Source organism: Typopeltis vanoorti, chromosome 6 (genome assembly GCF_054136105.1).
Source record: "Typopeltis vanoorti isolate ZY-2024b chromosome 6, IOZ_Tvanoo_1.0, whole genome shotgun sequence".
NCBI classification, from domain to species: Eukaryota; Metazoa; Arthropoda; class Arachnida; order Uropygi; family Thelyphonidae; genus Typopeltis; species Typopeltis vanoorti.
In genome coordinates this window covers 154,443,133-154,467,042 of record NC_143554.1, presented here as the reverse complement: position 1 = coordinate 154,467,042, position 23,910 = coordinate 154,443,133, and the positions used below count along the sequence as shown (strand labels likewise).

At 35.8% G+C, this 23,910-nt stretch overlaps 1 protein-coding gene across 4 annotated transcripts in view; it reads right to left on the bottom strand.

Moving 5' to 3' along the window:
* Positions 1-23,910, bottom strand: part of LOC150106117 (uncharacterized) — a 96,260-nt gene that overhangs the window by 30,489 nt on the left and 41,861 nt on the right. For all 4 annotated transcript variants that reach the window (XM_090393860.1, XM_090393862.1, XM_090393863.1 and 1 more), the window contains 4 exons: positions 12,688-12,789; positions 8,529-8,687; positions 5,388-5,546; positions 2,532-2,690 (listed from right to left, as the gene is read on the bottom strand). In XM_090393860.1, the coding sequence (XP_090249986.1) occupies positions 2,532-2,690; positions 5,388-5,546; positions 8,529-8,687; positions 12,688-12,789 (579 nt within the window). The remainder of the gene's footprint in view (positions 1-2,531; positions 2,691-5,387; positions 5,547-8,528; positions 8,688-12,687; positions 12,790-23,910) is intronic.

Sequence of the window (23,910 nt, the reverse complement as noted above, 5' to 3'; positions counted from 1 at the left end):
ATGACAGTTAGCATCATCAACAAACAAAGCAACATATTTTGGACATCTTACTCTCACCTATTGAAGCAAAATTGGAATTCAATTTTTCAGATTTCCAGTCTCGAATTAGAAAGAACAGGAGTAAAATAGATATATTACGTACGCGCCATATCACCGGAGAAAATTACGAAGACCATAATAAATTAATATGCCATAATTTATTGGCCTTTGATTCTATTTGGCATGAGGCTATCTCTTAAAAATTCTGCAACACTAAGGAATAGACAACAAAGTAATACGACTGATTGAATCTCTGTACTCATATTCTGAAAATGATGGTTGAAATCAAGGGGAATCATAGCACTCTTTGTAATGGAGAGTAGAGTGAGACAGCGGTGCAGATTGCCACCAATGTTTGTTAATCGCTTCCTCCAACATGTTGTAAATGAAGTACTGGAGAACTCTGATATTGTAGTGACGGTAGGAGGAAGAATAATAAACCATCTAAAGTTTGCTGATGATATTGATCTTCTAGTGGAAATCAAATCAGGTCCTCAGGAAAAATTCCTTCTTGAGGAATTTTTCAGTAAACGCAATCCACATAGCAATACTGCATTGGTTGCTTATTGGTTTATATAAGATTTCATTACGTTTCTTTAAATTCAGTTGAATATATATAAATAAAATCGTTTTATTATTGCATATATTTGCACTGAAAATAATTAGATATATTTCAGTTAACTTTATTATTTACATTGCAGGAATTTTATGTCTCATGTAGTGTTTGAGACACACATGAAATTTATTATTATTATTATTATTTGACTCATTGAGGGAGGGCACCTGCTCTAAACCTCTGTCTCCGCCACTCAATCCACCAACTGACCGCAACTACACCAACGCCATCCAGCGCCGACCACTAGTATTTCCATAGACAATCACAGACACCCATGCCCACGGCGAGATTCGATCTCGCAGCCTTTTGGCTGGAGAGCGGATATGCTAACTACTGAGTTATTTGATGAACCACTGGGTTCATCAAATAACCCAGTGGTTATTCATCGGATGTTTGTTAAAGTTTGGGTTATCCTACAATCTGCAGCAGCGTCCACAAGAGTTATAAATGTATGCAGTACATTAGTTTTGTGGATGGAGTAAATGTTACGTGTTCCTGAATGCGTCTCTAGAGACTAACAATAATGAAAGTCTTTTTCAAAGAGAGAAATTGGTCGGAACACTAAATTAGCTGTATACAAGGCAGTGTTCAAACCAGTTTTAACTTATGGATCCGAGAGCTGGGTCAGAAGTAAAACACTTGACCAAAGACTAGAGACCGCAGATATGAGAGTCCTGAGAAAGATTAGAGGCGTGAACAGATGGCATCAATGGCAATATCATATTAAAAATGAGGATATTACGAAAGAACTTGACATTGTCAGCATCCAGGAATGCGTTAGCAGAGATAATCTCAGGTGGTATGGTCACTTAAGCAGAATGGGCGAGGATGGATTAGCAAAATAAGTGTTCTCTGCCAGGTTGGCAGCAAAACGACCCAGAGGAAGACCAAGATATAGGTGGATTGATACGGTACAAAGTGCCTTAGAAGAGGGAAATATAAGATCTGATAATGTTGGAGTCTTGACAAGTAACAGACTGATTTGGAGGAAAATTGTAGATAGGAAGTTAGTAATGATGTAATTTTTTCATGTAGTACCATCATATCCTGTACACCCCTTGAGGGTACATGGCAGGAATTTGATGATGATGATGATTTTTCAAGGTTGTTGAAATCTTCAAGGATCATGGTTGTGATTACAGAAAGGTGGTGAATTCATCTGTCACATACAATGCAGCACATATTGGGAAGCAAAAGCCATGCTATCTAATGAACTGCTGTATATGTCTCTTTGATTGGGTAGAGCTTGCTCTACGCAATCAAAGAGACATTACCTTAACAAATCAAAGAGGCAAGCTCTACCCAGTTAAAGAGACATTACCTTTTAATCATGGGTAGAGCTTGCCTCTTTGATTGGGTAGAGCTTACTCTACCCAATCAAAGAGACATTACCTTTTAATCCAAACCCGATGGTCAAAATACCAACACAACTTCTACAAGCTCCAGAGGGTAACTAAAACATGTCAAAGATGTGTTGGAATTTGACTTTCCCTTAGGTGGAAGGGAGTATGCAAGACTGTTCATCTCTAACTTTAAAGACTGGTTGGAAGCCAAACACCTCCCTTAGCCACAAATAACTGGCATAATTCTATCAAAGACTGTAATAGACAACCGGGAAGGAGAGTATTTTATCATTTTTGAAACACTGCAATTACGGAATTGAAATTCCGAGTGTGCGGGAATAAAAACCCTACTTCCTTTTTTCCAGAGAGCGACTAATTTGGCAATCCTTCTAAGGAGGGATGATCTCTTTTCTAAGGTGGTTCCTTAGAACCTTTTCCTTAGAAAACAAAATTTCCATTTGAATAAAAAAGTTAGTTAGACGAAGATAGAAAATTTGTTATTTACCACTTTCTTATATTTCTTATTAACTTACATTCATCGATTTCTTCAAAACACTTTTCCCACTAGTGGAACATTTCATCCTCCTATTCACACATTTCGTGGACACGTGATTAGCAAACTTCCTACGATTGACTTCACAATTACAGTAGTCACATTTAATCTTAACGTAACCGCATTCCTTTTTGTGATCCTATGAGATAAAAAAGAAGTGATTTCGAAAGTCATGTACAATATTTCAAATTATAAATTAAATTATTACTAACTTTGTTATTCTGCGTTTAATTGAATCCATAAAGGTCATTCGATTAGCTGAAGTTTAGGATACAAAAGAAGGAACATGTGAATTGTTTATTAGACAAATGTTCATTGCTTGGAAATTTCTACACAATCAAAAGAAAGAAATACGAGACCAGTTAATAGATGAACTGTGTATCAGCACAGCATCTAATGAAACACTCATGAGCCAAAACACTATGATAACCCTAGTAGCTTGATGAGCCTCCTTCAGCCAAGATCACCACTTGCACCTTGCCTTCGGATCCATTACACAAATAAGGTGTCCTTAGGTATACTTTACCAAACAGATAGATTAACTTCCCAGAAGTCAACTTCCCATTAACTTCACCGAGAGGTAAAATGATGTCGACTAGTGCAATTTGTCTCCCACAAATCCCACCAATGTTCGATTGGATTCAAATCAGAGGAATTAGGTAGCCAGATGAGCACACACATAACTCTTGAAGATACAGGGTGACCATAAAATAACTTTCCCTCTTTGAAGGCATCTGTAGCTAAAACCAATACACGGAATGAGACCGAATATTATATTGAGACTTTTGAAGGCTTGGGGAGATGAAAAAAAGATCTAGTACCACAAGTCGCCGATAGGGTAAATTTTGGCGCTGGCGGAGCCGAAAACAAGCGGATAATTAAATTAAAGGCAGATAAAATGGAATAATCACATTTCGACGTTGTCGAAATGTTATTCGTCAGAATAACTGTCTGAACGTTTCCAATCCCTTTTTAAATGGAACTGGTGGCGCTGCTCTCACGTATACACAGTAAAATTTGCATAATCTCCTTTTTATCTGCGTTTACTGCAAATATTTGACTGCTTTCGGCTCCGCCAGCGCCAAGATTCCCCCTAGCGGCGAATTTTAGTACTAAATCTTTTTTTTTTGCGGAATTCATCTCCCCATGCCTTCAAAAGTCTCAATATAAAATTTGGTCTCATTCCGTGTATTGGTTTTAACAACAGATGCTTCCAAAGAGGGAAAATTACTTTATGGCCACTGTATTTTTATGTAGTTCCCTCACAAGAAAAGGCTATTAGTAAACCTATAGTACATTTGTACACTGGGCTAAGATATTTTTTAACTTGCTATTCTTGCAAAATGAGAGCCTTGTGAGATGTGGCGTTGTCTTGCTGGACGAGCATAGATTGTTCTGGTCACGGTATCAAAATATAAGATAATATCTAGTCTGAAACAATCCCCCTAGATAAGAGTTATATGGAAGTATGTTCAAAGGAAACCAGAGGATATAGTGATGCCCATGAGAACAATCCCCCATACTAGGACAGCGCTACTATCAGCGGCCTATTTCCGGCTAACGATGCCATCTGGATGGTTGGAAACTGGCTGGGTGATCATAATGTTTTCGTTCATCAGTGTATATGAATTACACATTTCATTTCTGGCTTAAATAATATATTTAGTTGAATTATTCATGAAAGTTACCAAACAAGCCTTAAATTAAAAACTGTTAGGAAAAAGAAAACCAGGACGTCTCTTAACAGATTCAACGATGACCTCTAAGGCCGGAACAGGCCATTCTAGGCCTAAATCCTTAATAAGGATGATGATGATGAATACATGACTTCAGTCTATTCGTTAAAATGTGATTATAATAATATTGTGTGCTTTAATAATATTGTTATCTTTTATTCCGTTACAGTTTAAGCCTTTTGTGGTTATTGGATATTTAATTACATAATGTGTAGCTCAGTGGATGTGGCGTTTGCATACCACGACGCTTGGCTGCACGAAGGAAGACTTGCATTCGAGTCTAGTCGGCGACTAGAATAAATTTTTGTAAGCCTTTTTTCGACCGGTTCCCGAGTTAGTCGATCTCTGGCACGGGCAGGGTTTGTCATCCCGTAAACTCAAGAAAATCGACCACAGTATTTCAGACATTAAATATATTGTGTTAGGGACCACGAGATGGCGGCATTAGTTGAGCGATCTCTCTTCACTGAGTGCAGCTTAAATACTGATAGACTTGGGCCAGCTATCTCTGATTGGGTACCAGTAAAGATTGAACTGCCCACTCAGTCTCCAAAAGGTAGATAGGGCTGGAAACGCCTTGCCTGCTCCGTATACGGGAATAAAAATGTGTTACCGGATTTTATATTTTTATAACTTATCTACATAACGTGTTTGTTTTTTCGCTCTTCCTCACCATATTAAAATTTCTTAGGATCTCAGGTTACTGATATTAAACGGATTGTATTTCATGTGACGTAACAAACCGGAAAATACTTTACCACCAGAGGGAGACACACTCAGCTTGAAGAAAAGGCTAGAACTGTTGCGAACTGCTGTGTTAAAATGGATTCAAGTTCAGAATTGAAATTCGAATTCGAAAATGAAGAATTTTTCAAAGTAGATATTAGAAAGCTAACTAATTCACATTCCTTATGCATCTCACAAATGAAATCAAGTTAAAGGATCCCCATATAATAGTATTATCGGGTATTAAAAAATTAGAACTTTATATCATTTTTTAAATTTAGTAGCTTCATCGTGTCATATATTAAATAATAATAATAATAATAATAATAATAATAATAATAATAATAATAATAATAATAATAATAAAAACCCACCTGAATGTATTTTCGGACCAGTGGCTTTTTACACCCTGAGCATTTTTCTTCTGTTTCAGAGCATCTGTTCTTTATATGGTCATCGAGATCTTTCCTCAAAATGGTATTGTTGCAGTTCGGACATTTTATTTCTGCTTCGTCACAGTTTGATATGTGTTCCTTAATTAAAAGAAAAAGCAACAATTTTACTCTTGTTAATTTTGATACTTAATCGAACGACTAACTCAAAATACGCACTCAATGTGTAGAAAGTTATTGGGTCTTACAGACGTCAATTCACACAGCGCCATAATACAGTATGACGCAAAGGGAAAAAAAAAAACACTGAATAACTACAACGATGTATATTATGGAGTAAACGGGTATCGAAGTTCAGTTTTTGTTGTTTTTTCCCTCACCATACCGTATTTCTAAACAAAACAAATGGATAAAAAGACAATGTAACAAATGATTTGTTTATTTATTTATTTCGCTTTTATTGACTTACACTCTTATTTTTGTTTAGTTCTTAATTTCTATTATTATATATAATTAAGTAGGTGAATGCGTAAGAACGTGCTAATTTTAGTAACTCGGGATCGCCACCAAAATAAATAAATAAATAAATGCATATTCAATTCTAGCCCTTAATTAGAACTTTTTGTAGGCATATTTGCGCTAATTCTAGAATCAGCTGATCTCTGCTGCAGGAAATTAGCGAATACAGCAGGAAGTATTTTTGTCTCTTCATGAGGAATCAGCTCAGGCTGCTAATACCACAACTTAACAAAAATAGTCCACAGTGTTACTGCGAATAAGGAATACAGAAGGTATGGCATTAACCTCACAGGTGAAGTTTATATTGTTACATCGAGTGTACGGGGTGTACAGATGGCTTCTCTTGATATTGTCCGTACAGAGATGCAAAGGTAGAAAATTGACATCCTGGTAATTAAAGATACCAGATGGAATGAGAGATCGCTTCAAAAGACAGGATCGTAAGGTAGTTATTTATTTAAGAGGCGACCCAAAGCATCATGGGATTACTGTGGTTCTGAGAAAACATCAAGCAAGAGCTCTTCTTGGTTATAATCCCGTTAGTAACAGGATACTTCGTATTATATTTCAAGCTCATCATACCAATATGTCAACCATCGTAGTTTATGAATTCCACACAGATAGGACAAGGGATGTGCTGATCATCTTAGGGAACTTGAATGCAAAAGTGGGAAAGAGTGTGAGGTGAGGTCTGATGTTTTTCATTTTTGGTCTGTGTAAACATAACACTCGTGGAGAAAGACGAGTGGAATTTGCCCTTGCTAACAGATTAGTCATGACCAATACCTGCTTCCAGAAACGTCTACGACTAACCAATACTTTGACATCTAATCTTAATAAGTCAATTACCAGATTGATTACATCCTAGCTATCCAACGGTGGAAGATAAGCAGTGATGTGAATATTTGTCTAGGAGCAGACTGTGGTAGTAACCATCAGCTAATAAGAGCCAAAATAAGATCGAGACTCCGCATTCTTCCACGTGGGACCCATCCGACAAGATTGGGTATCAGAGTAATCCCCAATGGGTTCATGGAAGAAACATCAATAAGGCTGGATGATATTTTTGAGCCTAGTGAGAAGAACTCACCTGAAGGTATGTGGGAGGGGTCAAAGTTATAACTGACGATACGCCCAAGAAGTATCTAGGTAAAATCAGAAGAACAAAAGACTAATGGATATCAGATTCAACATGGGAACTAATCGAAAGGAGGCTGTTGGAGAAACAAAGAGTGGCACTAACTATTGAATGTAAAATATTACATAGAGAAGGCAGAAAAGCCATCAGACATGACAAGGAAAACATTATGCTAATAAATGTGAAAGATAGAATTTCAGATGAAAAGGCAAAGTTATATAATGATATTTCATTTTGCTCATGACCTAAATTCATGACACTATTAAGCCCAAATTGAATGTAATCAAAGCCAGGAATGAAGCAATACAATCAGAAGAATTGGAAATCAAATTAGATGGAAAGAGTACCGTGAGGAACTGTACAGATAGAAGATAAAAAAATTGGAAGATCCCTCATTTAAGAACTTCCCCCACTTTGGCATGAGTTTGAAGGAGCAATTGAACAGTCTAACAACATTTAAGCTCCTCTTCTGGATGGGAGAGGAGCTTAAATGTGTGCTTTAATAATATTGTTATCTTTTATTCCGTTACAGTTTAAGCCTTTTGTGGTTATTGGATATTATATACATTACACATTATGTAGATAAAGTTAACTCAGTGGATGTGGCGTTCGCACACCACGGCGCTTGGCAGCACGCAGGAAGACTTGGTTTCGAGTCTAGTCGGTGACTAGAGGAAATTTTTCTAAACCTTTTTTCGACAGGTTCCCGAGTTAGTCCACGCTGACACGGGCGAGTGGGATTTTTTCTCCCGGAAACGCGGTTTTTTCGTCCCGTAAACTCAAGAAAATCGACTACAGTATTTTAGACATTAAATGTGTTGTGTTAGGGAGAACGAAGTGGCGGCACTTGTTGAGCTGTTTCTCTTCACTGAGTGACGCTTGAATAGCCTTGATAGTCTTGGGCCAGCTATCTCTGATTGGGTACCAGTGGAGATTGAACTGGTCATTCAGTCTCCAAAAGTTAGATAGGGCTGGAAACCAGCCTCGCCTACTCCCTATACGCGAATAAAAAGGGGTTAGCGGATTTTATATTTTTATAACTTATCTACTTAACGTGTTTGTTTTCTCGCTCTTCCTCACCATATTAAAATTTCTTAGTATCTCAGGTTAATGATATTAAACGGATTGTATTTAATGTGATGTAACAAACTGGATAATACTTTACCACAAGAGGGAGACACACTCAGCTTGAAGAAAAGGCTAGAACTGTTGCGAGCTGCTGTGTTAAAATGGATTCCAGTTCAGAATTGAAATTCGAATTCGAAAATGAATAATATTTCAAAGTAAATATTAGAAAGCAAACATAATTCATATTCCTTGTGCATCTCACAAATGAAATCAAGTTAAAGGATCCCCATATAATAGTATTATCGGGTATTAAAAAATTAGAACTGTGTAATATCATTTTTTACATTTAGCAGCTTCCACGTGTCATATATTAAATAATAATAAGAATAAAAACCCACCTGAATGTATTTTCGGAGCAGCGGCTTTTTACACCCTGAGCATTTTTCTTCTGTTTCAGAGCATCTGTTCTTTATATGGTCATCGAGATCTTTCCTCAAAATGGTATTGTTGCAGTGCGGGCATTTTATTTCTGCTTCGTCACAGTTTGATATGTGTTCCTTAAATAAACGAAAAAAGCAACAATTTTACGCTTGTTAATTTTGATAGTTAATCGAATGACTAACACAAAATACGCACGCAATGTGTAGAAAGTTATTGGGTCTTACAGACGTCAATTCACACAGCGCCATAATACAGTATGACGCAAGTAAAAAAAAAAAAAAACACTGAATAACTACAACGATGTATATTATGGAGTAAACGGGTATCGAAGTTCAGTTTTTGTTGCTTTTTCCCTCACCATACCGTATTTCCAAACAAAACAAATGAATAAAATGACAATGTAACAAATGATTTGTTTATTTATTTATTTCGCTTTTATTGATTTACACTCTTATTTTTGTTTAGTTCTTAATTTCTATTATTATATATAATTAAGTAGGTGAATGAGTAAGAACGTGCTAATTTTAGTAACTCGGGATCGCCACCAAAATAAATAAATAAATAAATAAATGCATATTCAATTCTAGCCCTTAATTAGAGCTTTTTGTAGGCATATTTGCGCTAATTCTAGAATCAGCTGATCTCTGCTGCAGGAAATTAGCGAATACAGTAGGAAATATTTTTGTCCCTTCAGGAGGAATCACCTCAGGCTGCTAATCCCACAACTTAACAAAAATAGTCCACAGTGTTACTGCGAATAAGGAATACAGAAGGTATGGGATTAACTTCAGAGGTGAACTTTATATTGTTACATGGAGTGTACGGGGTGTACAGATGCCTTCTCTTGATATTGTCCGTACAGAGATGCAAAGGTATAAAATTGACAGCCTGGTAATTAAAGATAATAGATGGAATGAGAGATCGCTTCAAAAGACAGAATCGTATGGTAGTTATTTATTTAAGAGGCGACCCAAAGCATCATGGGATGACTTTTTTGATGATGTTGTACTGAGAAAACATCAAGCAAAGAGTTCTTCTTGGTTATATTCCCGTTAGTAACAGGATACTTCGTATTATACTTCAGGCTTATCCTACCAAAGTGTCAACCATCGTAGTTTATGCATGTAGGACACAGATAGGACAAGGGATGTACTTTTCATCTTAGGGGACTTGAATGCAAAAGTGGGAAAGAGTATGAGGTGAGGTCTGATGTTTCATGTTTGGTCTGGATGACCATAACACTCGTGGAGAAAGACGTGGAATTTACCCATGGTAACAGATTAGTCATGAACAACACCTACTTCCAGAAACCTCCACGACTAACCAATACTTCGTCATTTAATCTTAATAGGTCAATTACCAGATTGATTACATCCTAATTATCCAACGGTGGAAGATAAGCAGTGATGTGAATACTCGTCTAGGAGCAGACTGTGGTAGTAACCATCAGCTAATAGGAGCCAAAATAAGATCAAGACTCCGCATTCTTCCACGTGGGACCCATCCGACAAGATTGGGTATCAGAGTAATCCCCAATGGGTTCATGGAAGAAACATCAATACGGCTGGATGATATTTTTGAGCCTAGTGAGAAGAACTCACCTGAAGGTATGTGGGAAGGGGTCAAAGTTATAACTGAGGATACGCCCAAGAAGTATCTAGGTAAAATCAGAAGAACAAAAGACCAATGCATATCAGGTTCAACATGAGAACTAATCGAAAGGAGGCTGTTGGAGAAACAAAGAGTGGCACTGACTATTGAATGTAAAATATTACATAGAGAATGCAGAAAAGCCATCAGATAGGACAAGGAAAAACATAATGCTAATAAATGTGAAGAGATAGAATTCCAGATGAAAAGGCACAGTTATATAATGATGTTTCATTTTGTTCATGACCTAAATTCATGACACTGTTAAGCCCAAATTGAATGTAATCAAAGCCAGGAATGGAGCAATACATTCAGAAGAATTGGAAATCAAATTAGATGGCAGATAGAAAATAAAAAAATTGGAAGATCCCTCATTAAGAACCTCTCCCACTTTGGCATGAGTTTGAAGGAGCAATTGAACAGTCTAACATTTAAGCTTCTCTTCTGGATGGGCTCCTAGCCGATAATCAAGGCTACAGGGGATGGAGAGATATGAGCGTTTCAAGAATATGGGACACTGAATCACGGCTGAGAGACTGAAAGAAGCAGGTTTCATACCACTGCATAAGACGGGGGATATGAGGGATTGCAAGAACTATAAAATTATTAGTTTAATCTCTGATGGAAGCAAGATTTTATTAAAGATCTTTCTAAATAGGAATGTTGCCAAAGTTGAGGCTGAGATGCCTGAGGAACAAACAGTTTTTTGAAAAAAAAAAAATTAACAGAGATCAAATTCTTTACTTTAGAGAGATCATGGATCATTGTGACTCCCTGTGATAAAGTATTTCATTGACTACTCCAAACCTTTTTACTGCGTTCAGCATGTGAAAGTGTTGGGAAGTAATGAAAAGAATGGGTTTTCCTCAACAAAATCAGGCTAATATCTAACTTGTACAGTGAGCAAGAAGCAACAGTAAGAACAGATATTGCATTATCTGATTGGCTTGATTTCGCCAAGGATATTAGGCAAGTAGCTTACTCTCCCCTCACCTATTTATTATCTATACTGGGGACATTATGCGCAAAACACTGGAGGAGCTCAAAACAGTAATTAGAATAGGTGTTGGATTGATATTCTGAAGTATGCTGAGAATATCTTTGTAATGGCAAGGAAGAACTACTATAAATCCTTAACAAAGATAATGAAATCAGTAAGAAAAGAAGATTTCAGCTCAATCCTAACAAGACAAAGGTTACTGTTCTCAAAGTAAACAGAGAGAGAGAGAGCGAGAGAGAGAGAGGGAAGATCCTAAGACACATGTGTTCCTTAATGGAGAAAGAATTGAGGAAGTCAGCATGTTCGAATACCTTGGATCCATCATTAATGAGCTGTTTAGAAGAAGACTAGGAATAACTAAAGCAACAGTTAGAGACTTGTCGAAAATCTGGAAGGATGGAGCTAACTCCATGGCACCAAAGTTGAGAATCTCGGATTCAATTGTTGTTCCAACAGTGACTTATCGATGTGAGACTTGGAACCTAAAGAAGTCAGATAAGAAACGTGTAGCCGCCTTTGAGATATGGTGTTACAGAAAGCTCTTGATGATATCATATACTGAAAGGCGGCCGAATGGATGGGTGCTTGAAAAGGTCGACATAAATTTAAGAGTCTTTAAAGATATCGAGAAAGCTGAAAAACTTTGAAAACATTAAAAGAATGGAAGAGGAACTTCTCAAAACACTAATAGTAGGCCAAGTTCCTGGGAAAAGAGGAAAGGGTAGACCTTCATTGAGATGGATGGATGATATGTTTGGAATGACTAATCTTCAGAGATTTGAAGCCTCCAGAAAAACATATGCCAGGACTACTTGGTGAAACCGCTGTGGAACATGACCAATTAAAGGAGCGCCATACGGCATCTGTGTTTTATGTGCAATATGGCAACGGTGTCAAATAACACAAACTGAGCAACAAAACTTAACGTGGTAGTTCATCGTCATCCTTTTCTGGAGTGATTGTCTAACAGATCAACGTGACCAACATTTCATGAATAGTTTCCTGTCAGTATCTCCCTTGAAAACTGGAAGGATGTTGTTGACAGGAAGATAATGAAAGTTATTCTGAGAGAATCAACCATCGCCAGTTGAATGATTTGGGGCATAAAATAATGCACGCGAATTGCAAGCATATTCCAGCATACTGAGGCATTACAAATTTCTTCACTTGTATCATGAGTCTAGCATGGAATCTAAGTCCCAATGAGCACGCATTAAGCTAAACATTTAATTCCAAATACATCCGTATTTAGAATTAAATACAGATTTAATTCCAAATCCGGATTTAATTCCTCGTAAGTTTCCTAGGTAGATGTTATACTTAGCCCAAACCTGTACTGGGATTTCAATGATGAATTCAAATTATCTTAAAAAAAATGAAATCGCAGAATCTAACTTGCTACATAGTTAAAACGAATATGCTGTTTATTTACCGTTACACAATGAATAGTATTTACTTTCACTTACCTGCATGCATTTGAACAAAATTTCTTTTTTACAAAAGGTACATCTGGATTTCACACGATGTCGATTCTTTCGGTTAACATATTTACATTTGGTTTCGTGAATCTTAAAAAATCACAAAAAAACGTACACATTATTTATGAAAGAATTATAAAAGCTCAAAATCATGAACGGCAAAGTTATCTATTATTGGGTAAAAATATCAAAAAGTAAATCTTATATCATTTGATTTTAATGCATTGGTTGAGGATAAAAAGATAAAAAGCTCGAAGATAAAAAGCTAATTAGCACTTAATTTAAAAATAAAAAACAGCTCTCCTTAAGGCAACGAAATTGTGTCTAATGTTCTACCTTTAAATTGCCAAATTCATTGGTCTGTCACAAACAGGATAAGATAAATCTGCTATTCTGTAAATGCATGTGCTCTCTGAAGGACAGATATTCCCTCTTCTTTATTAAACAGTTCAATTCACCCTCGGTTAAAAAGCTTTTTTGAAGATTTTGTATATTATTATTATTATTATTATTATTATTATTATTATTATTATTATTATTATTATTATTATTGTTATTATTATCATCATCATCATCATCACCATTAAGAGAAACCTTTACGGAGTAAGGGACTCATCGAAGGAAGCCATATACTACGCACACCAGCTATCATTCTTATTATTGAATTCATTCACACTGCTTGCACTTGCGACATCCAATGGTAATTCATTCCAATCACGCACCACCCTCTGAGAGTAAAATCTAGCCCTCACACTCTTCTTGGCGGCCTTCATTCTCAACTTCCAAGGATGTCCTGTCGTCCTTTCCCCACCCTCAATAAATTAAAAAATTCCGTCAATTGAAATCCTGTATGACCCTTTCAGAAGTTTGTAAGTCTCAATCACATCACCCTTCTTTCTACTGTTTGCTAGTATCTGCAGTCTACAAATTCTCAATCTGTCTTCATAATCAGTATTCCACAATCGTGATATCATTCTTAACACTCTCCTATGTACTCTCTCCAATATATCAGAATCACAACGGAAGCCAGGAGACCAGACTTGCGCATAATACTCCAAGTGAGGTTCTTATCAAGGCCTTGTAAACAGACAAAATGACATCCTTATCTTTATATGTGAATGTTCGTTTCAGCATTGCAATTATCTTTTGAGTTGTATTTGCAATCTTTGCCACGTGACCCCTGAACTTCAGCTTCCTATCTACTAACCCTCCAAGATCCCAACCCTGATCAGATTCTACTAGCGTAATCCCACCATTATAATACAACAACGGATATCTCATCATGTCGAAGAGAATGACTTTACATTTACTGAAATTGAACTGACATCCATTTTCCCATGCCCACAATTACAGGCTATTCAAATCATTCTGCAAATACTGCATATCAGAAGCATTCCTGATTACCCTACCAATCTTTGCATCATCAGCAAATAGTTGTAGGTCGCTTGTGAAATCCTTCCCAATATCATTAATGTACAGAATGAATAACAATGGACCAAGCACTGATCCTTATGGTACACCACTTGTTACCTTAAACCTTGCAGACTCATATCCCCCGTATACCGCTTTTTTGATATTTGTCAGTCAGCCTTCATCATATTCACGCTAATATTCTATTACCCAGATCCACATTCTCCAATTTATGTCGACCAATAAAAGGTCGACCAATACTGATTGGTCGACCTTTGGATACATCAGTCTTTGTACCACCCTTGTGCAATGGAATTAAAATTACCATACATTTTTTCCATTCCTGCGGAAGCGTTCCTCTTCTGAGACTCATATTACACATCCTGGCCAAAGGAATGATCAGTTCAGCTGCACGCGTGCTGATATCCCATCAGTCCCTATTGCTGAATTCTTATTTAGTTTGTGGAATAGTTCTCATATCTCCTCTTTATCCACCCGAGTTTCTTCGGAATAGTTATCAGTGAAGTCAATGTTACACACACCATGCTGATAGCTTTTAGCAAATGAGGACTCCTTAAACAACCTCTTCTGCATCTGCCACCCTCACGCCATCTGCATTCAAAAGAGTTACATTTTCAAATTCATTATTTCTTTTACTTGCAGTATATCAAGAGAATTCCTTGTGATTATCTTTAGCTTGCAGAGCCACTTTCTTTACACACTCACACTTAGCTGTCCGTACAATAGTTGGGACTCTTCTGGTCTGCTGGGTATAACGTTCATAACGATCATCATCCTTATGCAAACGGTATTCCTTCCACATCATCCTTCTCTTACGAATATTTTGCTTAATAAGATTACATATCCCTTTGGAACCCTTCCCTATTTATTCTTCGAACTCTCAGGACACATTCTGATATCGCATCATTTAAGTATTTTTGAAATGTTACCTATACATTTTCGATATTCGTCCCATCCAGCAACCGATCCCATTCCACTGAATTCAGTATGCTCCTCAGTTGGTCATCATTTCCTGCTTTGTAGTTCAGAATGTAGTATTTTTCGAATGGAACATTCATAAACGTGGTCACTTCCCGAGTGAATACCGCATGATGACTGTCACTAACCGGAGACAGAATAGCTCCGTCTTTAACTGAAAGGTCCTCTGACATTATAATCAAATCTAACACTCTTTGCCCTCGAGTTCCTTCTGTCACGTGCTACTTGAGGAATTTGTTCCCCGACAATTATTTATTCAAATAGCTCAATAATTGCATTTTCATTCTTCTACTGAGATTTTGCTACTAGTGAATCACTATTTAAATAATTAAAGTCTCCCATTATGATTACTCTTTTCTCGCTCATCTTTTCTATTTGGTGATGCATTTCTTCATCACTAGCAACCGATCCACCAGGTATGTTACAACACTCAGCGATGTAATCGACCTTGTTAAATTCCTTCTCGCACCAGATTGCTTCAAACGCATTGCCACGTGAAATAATGTTAGTAGTATTGCCATAATCATAGGTGTCAACTCCAACTGGATGCAAGTCTGCCGATGTCATTATCAGCACGCCCTCTCCTCTCCTATTCTCTCTATCCTTCCTTCAAATACTGTACCCTTTACATCGATAACATATTTAAACGTTTAGTAGGGTAGCAGAGTGTTACTTACTTGATCAGTGTTTTTTTTTAAATCTTCAGTTCATTACAAAGCAACTAAAGATGTCTATGGCACTTCGTTGTTTTCTTTTATGACTGAATATTGATTTTATTGATGCCAGTTTCCTAATGGTAACAATATTAGAAAATATGTAATTCGAAGCAGAGGATTACAAAGTTCGGAAATTCCATTCTGGAGACTAAATATGGAATTTTTAAGTCACTACAGACCTCCTCTAAGAAAGGAAGTGGTGTTATATGTCGTAAGGAAATACTTGTGCAGGCGAAAGACATTCACAAACATCCGTCGTGGCAGTGCGATTCGAACACAGTCTGTTAACTGGAAAGGTTGTATCCTTTCACAGTTTATGCCAATTTGTTAAGCTAACCAGCATTGGGATGAAAATTTTAGCTCAGGAGAGTTTTTATCAGTGTCCTGTTTGCAGGATCAAATACACTATAACACATTGGTTGCATAAACCTAGATTCTTTGACCAATTAACAACATCGTTATATATTTTTTAATTCGGAAGAAACATAATGCACAAAATTGCGAGGATTACAGAATTGTGAGCCTAATATCCCATGCATCTAAAATTATTTTAACCTTCGTTAACAAACAAATTGAAAGAGCCATAAGCGGAGAATTGAGTGAACAACAGAAAGGCTTCAGAAGAGGAACAGGAATCATTAATGCCATGATGGAACTAAAATTACTAATAGAAAGATCACTTGAAAGAAATAGGAACATTTACGTATGCTTCATAAACTTTCAGAAGGCTTTTTGATCGGGTAAAACATAATAAAATGTTCAATATATTAGATAAATTAGACATAGAAGATCATGTATTTAAGATTATAAAAATGATTTACCCGAAAGAGAAAATGCGGCTGTTTAACAATGAGATTTCTGTAGTGAAAATAAAAAGAGGAGTTAGACAAGGTTGTATCCTTTCTCCAAATCTATTTAATATCTATAGTGAGACAGTGATGAAAAGGATTGAAAAACCAAAAATAGAAATTAGTATCAATGGTATAAAATACAACAATCTTAGATATGCTGATGATACCATTCTAATAATAGAAAACAGAAACAAATTAATCAAATTACTGCAGATACTAATTGAAGAAGGTCAAGCATTTGGATTAGATATTAATGCAAAAAAGAAAAAATTATGAAAATCTCAAAAGAAAACAGATCCGAGTCAGAAATATTCCTAAACAATATGAAAATTGAATATACAACAGAATACAAATATTTAGGCATCTACTTTACTGCAGATGGAAAGCAAGATAAAGAAATAAAAATCAGAACAGCCATAGCTAAAGATGCATTCTGGAAAAATAAAGATCTGCTCAGAAGTTCAGTGAGTATCGAGACAAAGAAAAGAATGATAAGGACATTAGTGTGGCCAATTTTCACATATGGAAGTGAGACCTGGATATTCAAGAAGAGAGTATGGCAACAGATAATGAAATGTCTTTGAAATGTGGTGCTATAGGAGAGCTCTGAAGATCTCATGGACAGAACACTTGGCAAATACAGATGTCCTACAGAGAATGAGAACACAGAGACCTTTATTACAAGAAATGATCTAGACAAAGATGAGTTGACATCTACTGCGAGGTTCAGCAGGACAGAGGATACTAACAGTTTTAGAAGGAAAAGGAAAAGGATCAAAACGCAAAAAAACGAAGGACATGGCTTGAAGATATATGATCATGGACAGGATCACATCGCTATGCAGAAACAAAAAGGAAAGCTACCAACAGAGAGAACTGGAAGGACATGGTGCTGCACCCTCTCACTGAGGAAGCTACATGACGAAGAAGAAGACTTCAGAAGATGAAGTCTTTAAAATTATTATTATAACATTATTCGTAGTATAGATTGAAAGGGGAGGGAATGACTAGAATCCCTGATCATTCATGCACCAGAGAAGTAGCAATGACAATGCTAACAGTCTCTCTAACTTTGGGATACAGCTCGTATTGAAGATCCCATTGATGAGTATCTCACATGTTTAATGTGTTTCTTAAAGAAACACATTAACCAGTCTATGTAATATAAATAATGAGAAAAAAGCGAAACGTATGAAGGAGAGATAATCCTATTGATCAAATGCAAAAAATGATTCAGGATATCGATGCAGAAGGAGATATTTCTTTAGGTTGGGAAAAATTATATCTCCGTTAATTAGTACTATCTGCTTAAGTCGGTATTACTCCAATACTTAAATCCATGCAATGTTCTTCCAAATGAATGTTATTTTCCAGGTCTCAAATATGGCAAACCTTCTAGCATTTCGAATTTGTAAGAAACTAACAAAGGAAATTTCCCGGTATACTTCCGGTCTGTGTTTCCTAGTTAGAAGAACATTGGTGCGGTAATGTTTTTAAACTTGGGTATTTAACCACACATCTAGAAACATCAGTTATATATCCCACATTCCTTTAGATGAATAATGTTCTATTATCACGACAGGGTTTTTGTGACCAGTCCGTGTTAATTTCCTCAGATTCCTTTTCCTCTTCACTACGAGAAACTTTCGTGCAGCCATAAATAGAAAGATGTATCAGTGTCCAAATTATATTTAAAAATCTTCAACAACTCTATTGAAATTGCCAATCATAAAGTTTATTCTTTCGTTTGCTTAATGCTGAATACTATAATTACCACGTTCACTTAATGATTACAATTACGGGAATGTCATCTATAATATTATTATAGATGACAATGTGATCTATCAGAAAGTAATGACATTATTATCCAAAACCTTTCACAATGCTCACTTGAAATATATGGTACTACAGAACAGAAACAAGATAAAATCTCTGAAGAAACAAAACAGCTTATGAAGAAACGAAGAGAAATGAAACAATCAAATAACATACAGAATAAAATTGAATACAGAATTCAAGTTTATTCAATTCAATTCATTTTACGCTGAATTGATCAGAAAACGTATCACAGAAGAATTAAGAAAAAAAATCCAATTGTAAATTCATACAACAAACAATTGAAAACAACCACAGTCTCAAAAATGCCAAACAACAATTGATGAACAGCAATAAACAGATGGTTGCAGCCAAACTAAAAGATGATATCATAACCAGATATCTAGCAAAAAAATTAGAGACTTTTACTCAGCATTATATCAGGATGGTGAATTAAATGAAGAAGAAGAAGTAGAAGACAACTACGTAATATCTGAAGCACCACAGATTCAACCAGAAGATGTCATGTGAAGCATCAAAGCTTGCAAAGTGGAAAAGCTGCAGGTGAGGATGGAGTTGTAGCTGAACTTCTAAAAACAGGTGGAGAAATAATCTATAATCCCTTATCAAAACTATTTATTTTATGCCGAAGAAAAATAATGTTGTACGAACAACATGGAAGAAGGCTACCCTGATTATGCTACATAAAAAAGGTGAGGTAGAAGAATTTACGAACTACCGACCTATCAGTGTACTATCAGTGGTTTACAAAGTGTTTACAAAAGTCTTAGCTCATAGCATTTGTATGACTCTGGACCTAGCACGACCAAAGGAACAGGCAGGCTTTTGAAGTGGCTTTAGTACAATGGATCATATTCAAGTTGTACAACAGATTATTGGACGGTAAGGAATACCAGTTACCATTATGTCTTGGTTTTATTGATTATGAAAAAGCTTTTGATTCAGTACAAACTTTGTAATACTTAAAGCATTACGAAACCAACAAGTGGAGGAGCATCAGATCATCGGCAGAACATCAAATCAGCATACACCAATGGCACAGCAGCAATTCATTGCAATGGACACACCTCTACTGTGAAAATACAGAGAGATATAAGACAGGCTGACACAATATCTCCGAAATTATTCACAGTGTGCCTACAAGAAATATTCAAACTTCTTGATTAGGAAGAGAAAGGTCTGAAGATAAATGGAAGTATTTAAGCCATCTATGCTTTACGGATGACATAGTTATCTTTATTTCAACTGCTCATGAATTACAGACTCGTATCCATGAACTCCGAATTACTAGCAAAACAGCTGGCCTAAAGATAAATGTAAAGAAGATCCAAGTTATGTTCAATAGCAAATTCGAACCAGAAAAAATAAAAATCAATAGTGATGGAATTAAACAAGTAGATTTTTACATATAGTTAGGACAACAGATATCAATGGAACAAAATATCATGGAAATTAAAAGGAACGTGATGCTTGGGTGGAAAATCATTTGGAATTCAATTCAACATTCAATACGTTAATGTAGCATCATGATGTCATTATATGAAACTAGGTCAGATCTTGTCGAAGTCTTCTTCGATCTGTAATATCAGTTATGTCAAAATGCTACTTTAATTCTTCCATAGATTTCTACTTGTAGATCACATTATGGAGAAAAGCAGGTTAAAGCTAATAAGTAGGAGATATCTATTTCAACACATTTTTGCAAAGCATGTTATTCCCAGAAATATCTCCATCTCAAGTATTTGGGATAATTAACTAAACTGATAACTTTTGTAGTTTGGTATGCAAATCAACAATAAAACAAGTCCAAGTGATGGACGTTTGGTTAGTAAGCCTTTGTGCCAGACCCGGTGAAAGGTTTTAGAGATATCAAGTGCAACTATTTCGGATTCACTAAATTTTTGAATGGCATATGTCCAGAGATGGGTAATATATGAGAGCAGGCCACCTGTTGATCGACATCGACGGAATCCGTACTAGTGGTCGCTTAATAGATGGGTACCTTCAAGGTAGAGTAGGAGTTGAGAATTGATGGTTTTCTCCATCACTTTAGATAGTAATGAGTGAGTGAGATAGGACGGTAGTTAGATGGCAGTGATTTGTCACGCTTTTTGGGAATGAGTTGAATATAGACCAATTTTCAGGATTTGGGATATCTACTAGTGGAGTAAGAGAGTATGTACAGACGGCATAGGATAGGAGTCCGTTCTGCTTCACAGACAATTGGAGGAATGCCATCAGGGCCAGGGACTTTTTTTGTGTCTAATTTCGACAACAAGTTTTCGGTGTCTTTTTGGCAAAAAAAGATACAGGGAGCATTGTGTGTTGGGCAGTTGTAATGACTGGGGAGCATTTGCCATTGTCAGTTATTCGTGTGCATTGACGGCAAATGTGAAGCCAGGAGATTGGTTTTTCCTGTGGGTGATGTTGCAATTGAACCATCTGAGTATGATAGGGGTGGGAGTAGAATAAGGCAAAAGTTGTGAACAATTGCTTTGGCAAAAGACCCAAATGCATGGCTGCCGCTAGGACAGGCTGGAAGTTCAAATTTTGGGCTTCATACCGCAACTGGCTTAATTTGAGCCAGTTGTGGTATGCCTGATTTTTCATTTGTACAGCCTTGGCACATCTTTTGGAGAACCAGGGTTTGCATAGGGGACTGCCGATCAGAGTGCTGTGAGAAATGTATGTTATCATGCTAGTGAGGAGTATGTTATCATGCTAGTGGGTACAAAGTTATTAAAATATATTTTAAATGTCGATACTAACGGTGAAATTGCGTTTAGAATAATATCCCCAAAAAAACTATATAAAATAACAAGTATTTGTACTAAGTATGAAATTAAAAAAAAAATCCACCTTTACTCTGACGTATTGTCGAGCAAGTCGCATTCGACATCCGGAACACGTTTTCTCTGTTTCTGGACATTCCTTACTTATATGATCACTGAGATTCTTCAGCAAAATCTCGCCATTGCACTGAGGTCATTTGATTTCTGCAAGATTGCAGTTATCTTAATGATTCTTGCTAAAAGAAAAATGGCGAATTTAGTAAATTTAGGCACGAAAATGTGATTGTGTACTAATTTGCAGTTTATTTTCACTGCTAGCAATACACATTACACCTAAGTTTCGCTTTTTTTTCTCATTCTTTTCTGTCTTGTTTTATCTAAGTCCACAAGCATGCATCTCCCAATAATGATCTTTCATTCTCCTTCAATATGATTTATCTTCCAGTTATTTTTGCTGTTGTAATTTTGTTATTCTATATTGGAAATTCGGTAGCACCAAGCATAACAATGAGTAGTCAGTAACATAAAAAATTCTTATAAAGGATTTGGTTTTTTCGTGTTACTTCAGTTTTCCAATAAATCGAACTACCAGAATTTTTTTGCAAACATATAACGAAGTTTGTGATTCACCCCCCCCCCAACACACACACGAAGTGAGTCGAAAAAGCTGAAGGATGGCCTCTAGAACAAGCATCTAGATCATAGGTTCCCAAACTTTTTCGGGCCACTGCTCACTTTGCAACACATTAATTTTGTAACGTCCCTCCCCCCATTATAACAGTTTTCAGCTTTCAAGCCGTTTGATATTTTTGACGTAAACAGCAACTAATGATACATCACTGCTTATGCCGTTAAATTTTAAAAAAGAAGTGGCCACTACTATGTGCTTATTCTTGACTACAGTTATTGCTATCCCGATTTTGGCGCATATGTAAAGATTGAAAAATATATGCTCGAATAACATTATGCACTGTGCATAACGTTATGCATAGTATGAAAGGTTTAAATATGAAAATTAAATATGAAAATGGTTTAAATGTGAAAATTCGGAATACATATTAAGAGATTGCATTACATTAGTGAGAATCTTATCCTTATAATTAAAACACCATCACATGTATTAGATGGTTTACTTCGAACTTACAAAGTAAAAATACAAATAAAAAATAACAAACTAATGTGAAGGATGAGCCTGGTGCATTTTTAAAAGTTTGTTAATATGGGGTTAAACTTTCGTTAAAAACAGTCGTAAATCTCCACGCTCAGTTATATGCAATCGGTTCCTTTTCTTAGATAGTAAATTCACTACAGCACTAAACCCACGCTCAGCCCAATAAGAAGATGGAAATGCAATTAAGAATTTCTGCACTATTTACCATAATCCAGGGTACAGTGTCGGTATTGATTTTTGAAGCCAGAACTCTTGGTGTCCAGTTTTGAATTTTATTTTTAGTTCTTCATTTGTTGTGAGTTCAATAAGTTCCACTTCTAAATATGATGAACTTGCTGTGCTTACATGTGAGAAAGGATCTAGAATCCAATTTGGTATATTCCTGTTTAGAATATCCTTGAATCTCTCATTGAAATCAGCATGGAGAACCTCCAAGTGTTGGCAGTATGTAAGTAAATCTTCCTTTTTGAGAGACACTGATAATAAATTTCGAAAGAAAACAGGATAATATTGAATGTATAATCAGTTACAAATTATATATAATAAAATAAATAAAAATCATTATGTAATATTAGCAGGAGACTTAAATGCAAGAATTGGAAACACGAAAATTAATAATAATATAGGAATATATGGAGAGAATACTCCAAAAAGGAAATGGTAAAAAATCGATCGACTTTGTAGTTTATAATAACCTTAAAATAATGATTTTTTTCTATAAACGTAAAGACAATAATAAATATACTTCGGCAGCAAGAGGATGGAAATCTATATTAGATTTTTTTATCTTAAATGAAAAGACATCGAAGTTCTCTTTAGATGTTCGAGTTCACAGAGGATATGAATAAATAGTGACCACTTCCTCGTTAAAATAAAATTAAAATTCCACCTAAATGGCTACAAATAACAAGAATAGAAAGAAAATTTAAAACACTGGTTTTTAAAACTAGATTATTAAATGACACAAATATACAATGGCTACGTGAACAAAGAATTAACCAATATTTAGATAAAATAAAACGAAAAACGAAGAAATAGAATGGCTTAATATAAAAACGATACTAAATACAGAAGAAAATGAAAACTTAGGAAAAGCCAAAAAATTCAACAAAAAGAAAAAAAAAAAAAACAACTGAAGACGTAAAATCATGGAACAAATTTGTTTCTAATTTAGAACATGATTTATATAAAATAAGACCCACCAATGTATATTCGATTTTGAAAGATTTAAGTACAGATACTAAAGAAAGCGTAAAATTAAAAACCAAATTGAAATTAGAATTTCTATACAGAATTGCCGAAAGATAAATATTTTAAAAAAAGATATCTCGCGCAAACATTTAATAAAAATGATAAGGAAATAACTAAAGAGGAATTATATCTCAACCTGAAAGAAATAAGAAATGCAAAATCACCTGGAAAAGATAGGTTAGGTT